Source organism: Sphaeroforma arctica (genome assembly GCF_001186125.1).
Source record: "Sphaeroforma arctica JP610 unplaced genomic scaffold supercont1.553, whole genome shotgun sequence".
Lineage (NCBI taxonomy): Eukaryota > Ichthyosporea > Ichthyophonida > Sphaeroforma > Sphaeroforma arctica.
In genome coordinates this window covers 53,117-55,198 of record NW_014040005.1, presented here as the reverse complement: position 1 = coordinate 55,198, position 2,082 = coordinate 53,117, and the positions used below count along the sequence as shown (strand labels likewise).

The window sequence follows — 2,082 nt, the reverse complement described above, 5'->3', positions numbered from 1 at the left end:
TATATATATATGTATATACTATCGTCTGTATATATATATCTGTGTTTTCATGGACATATGTGTCCATATATATAGCTGTGTAACTTTGCAAGTATGCGTGAAAGACCCTGTAATTTGAACTATACCAAATAGGACGAAATAACATCAAAAATTACAAACCCACATGTTGGACACTTATTTTGACAATGTTGTAGTCGAGTGATACCCGAAAAACGTTTTTTCACAATACATACCAGTTCGATATTTTGCCTCCTGAGCGCATCCTGGTCATAGACGACGTAATCCACACTTGTCACATATCCTGCCAGAAGGGACATTGTGAACTTTGTAATTCACAGGCATACAAATAATTGTTCACACCTATCATTAGTATTGTCCTTGAGCTATATTACCAATTCCAGAGCTATCGTACCAGTAGTATAGCGTCAGTTGCAATTTAACATGTTTCCGCGCGATGCATGTTGACCACCTTTTTCAAATAAGGTGGCAAATTGTTACCTATTTGAAAATTGATTGATTTTTCGAACAAAAAAAGGTGGCGAAAAAAATTTCGTTCCAGTTTTATACTCTTGTGGTGTTGAAATACTGACAAGCAATCACATATATTATATACACAAGTCAACATATAGATTGTTTGTTTATTTGACTTATATACAGTGACAATATAAGAGCACATGCCCACTTATGCCACCCCAGTGCACAGTATTCAAGTGCAGCTTAATCTGTACATCTTCCTGCTTCACTGCTAAATGATCTCTGTCGAGTTCTATGACTCAGAATAATGACATTACAAAAATGCGTGTTTAGATGTCATATAACTCGTGATTTATTTATTATATCGATCTTTTATCTTTTTAGTGTACATACGCCAAGTGTAAGCTTTATATATATGTTCATACTTTGTAGATTACTATGCTACGTTGTGCATATGTGTTGTGCATACACAAGGACTGTTTATCAATGTGTTTTTAACTTTTAGTATCAACTATCGTCACACATACTAAATAGTAAGCTATGTCAATACACTGTAATATGAAGTATTTAAATATGTGGAAATATAGGAGAAATAGTAAACATGAGGATACTATACAAGAGAAGTAATAAATATGTAACATATATATTTTTGGAAAAATAATAAATATGAAACATGCACGAAATATATTTTAGGAAAATGATAAATATGAAATAAATATGCCATATATTTTTTCATAAATATGGCATATTTTATAAAATAATAGTATTCCTAATTTAAATTATGTACGTATATTTGTATTTCCTAAAATAGTAAATACGTGTATAAAACGTTGAAAATAATAATATGCACTTTTACGTTTATTTGTATGTGTTCCTCGGTCAGGCCACGACTCACGGCTCACGAGCCTCACGGCTCACGAGCCTCACGGCTCACGATAGTTTTTTAAAATTTAAATATGCCAAAGATGTAAAAAAAAAACCGTTGAAGAAGTTATTCAAGAGACTTTACGAGAGAGAGAGAGAGTAGATAGTCATGGCAGTGGTGCATTTTGAACAACCCCATACATACATAGATTGATAAAAAGGTATAAAAACTACAACAACTTGAGAGCTAACGTCAGATTAATATCAAACAAACAGCATACTGGATAACAAAATCATGAAATCTACAAGTTTTGCAGTCACCTTTCTGGCATCCATGGCCCTCTCAGCCATGGCCAATCCTACAATTCGTGATAGCGAAATGGACATCAAACCTCAAGCTAGCGACGTGTATGAATGTTCGGATGTCATGTGCATGATGCACTGCGAAGAGGGATTCAAACAGGACGAGTTTGGATGCGACATCTGTGAGTGTGTAGAACCCGAGGAGCACAAGTGCTCGGAGGCTATGTGCACCATGTATTGTGAAGAGGGCTTCCAACAAGATGAGTTTGGTTGCGACATCTGCAAATGTGTGGAACCCGAGGAGCACAAGTGCTCAGATGTAATGTGTACTATGTTCTGTGACGAGGGATTCCAGCAAGATAAGAACGGATGCGATATTTGCAAATGTGTAGAACCAAAGGAGCCTGAGTGCTCGGACATCATGTGTACAATGTACTGTGA

General features: G+C 35.6%; 1 protein-coding gene across 1 annotated transcript in view; it reads left to right on the top strand.

Annotated features, from left to right (window-relative positions):
• Nucleotides 1-1,554: 1,554 nt before the first annotated feature.
• SARC_07191 (hypothetical protein) overlaps nt 1,555-2,082 on the top strand; it is a gene marked incomplete at its 3' end in the record, with an annotated part of 1,475 nt that continues 947 nt past the window's right edge. The window contains exon 1 of the mRNA XM_014298881.1: nt 1,555-2,064. Within this exon, the coding sequence (XP_014154356.1) occupies nt 1,634-2,064 (431 nt within the window). The 5' untranslated portion in view covers nt 1,555-1,633. The remainder of the gene's footprint in view (nt 2,065-2,082) is intronic.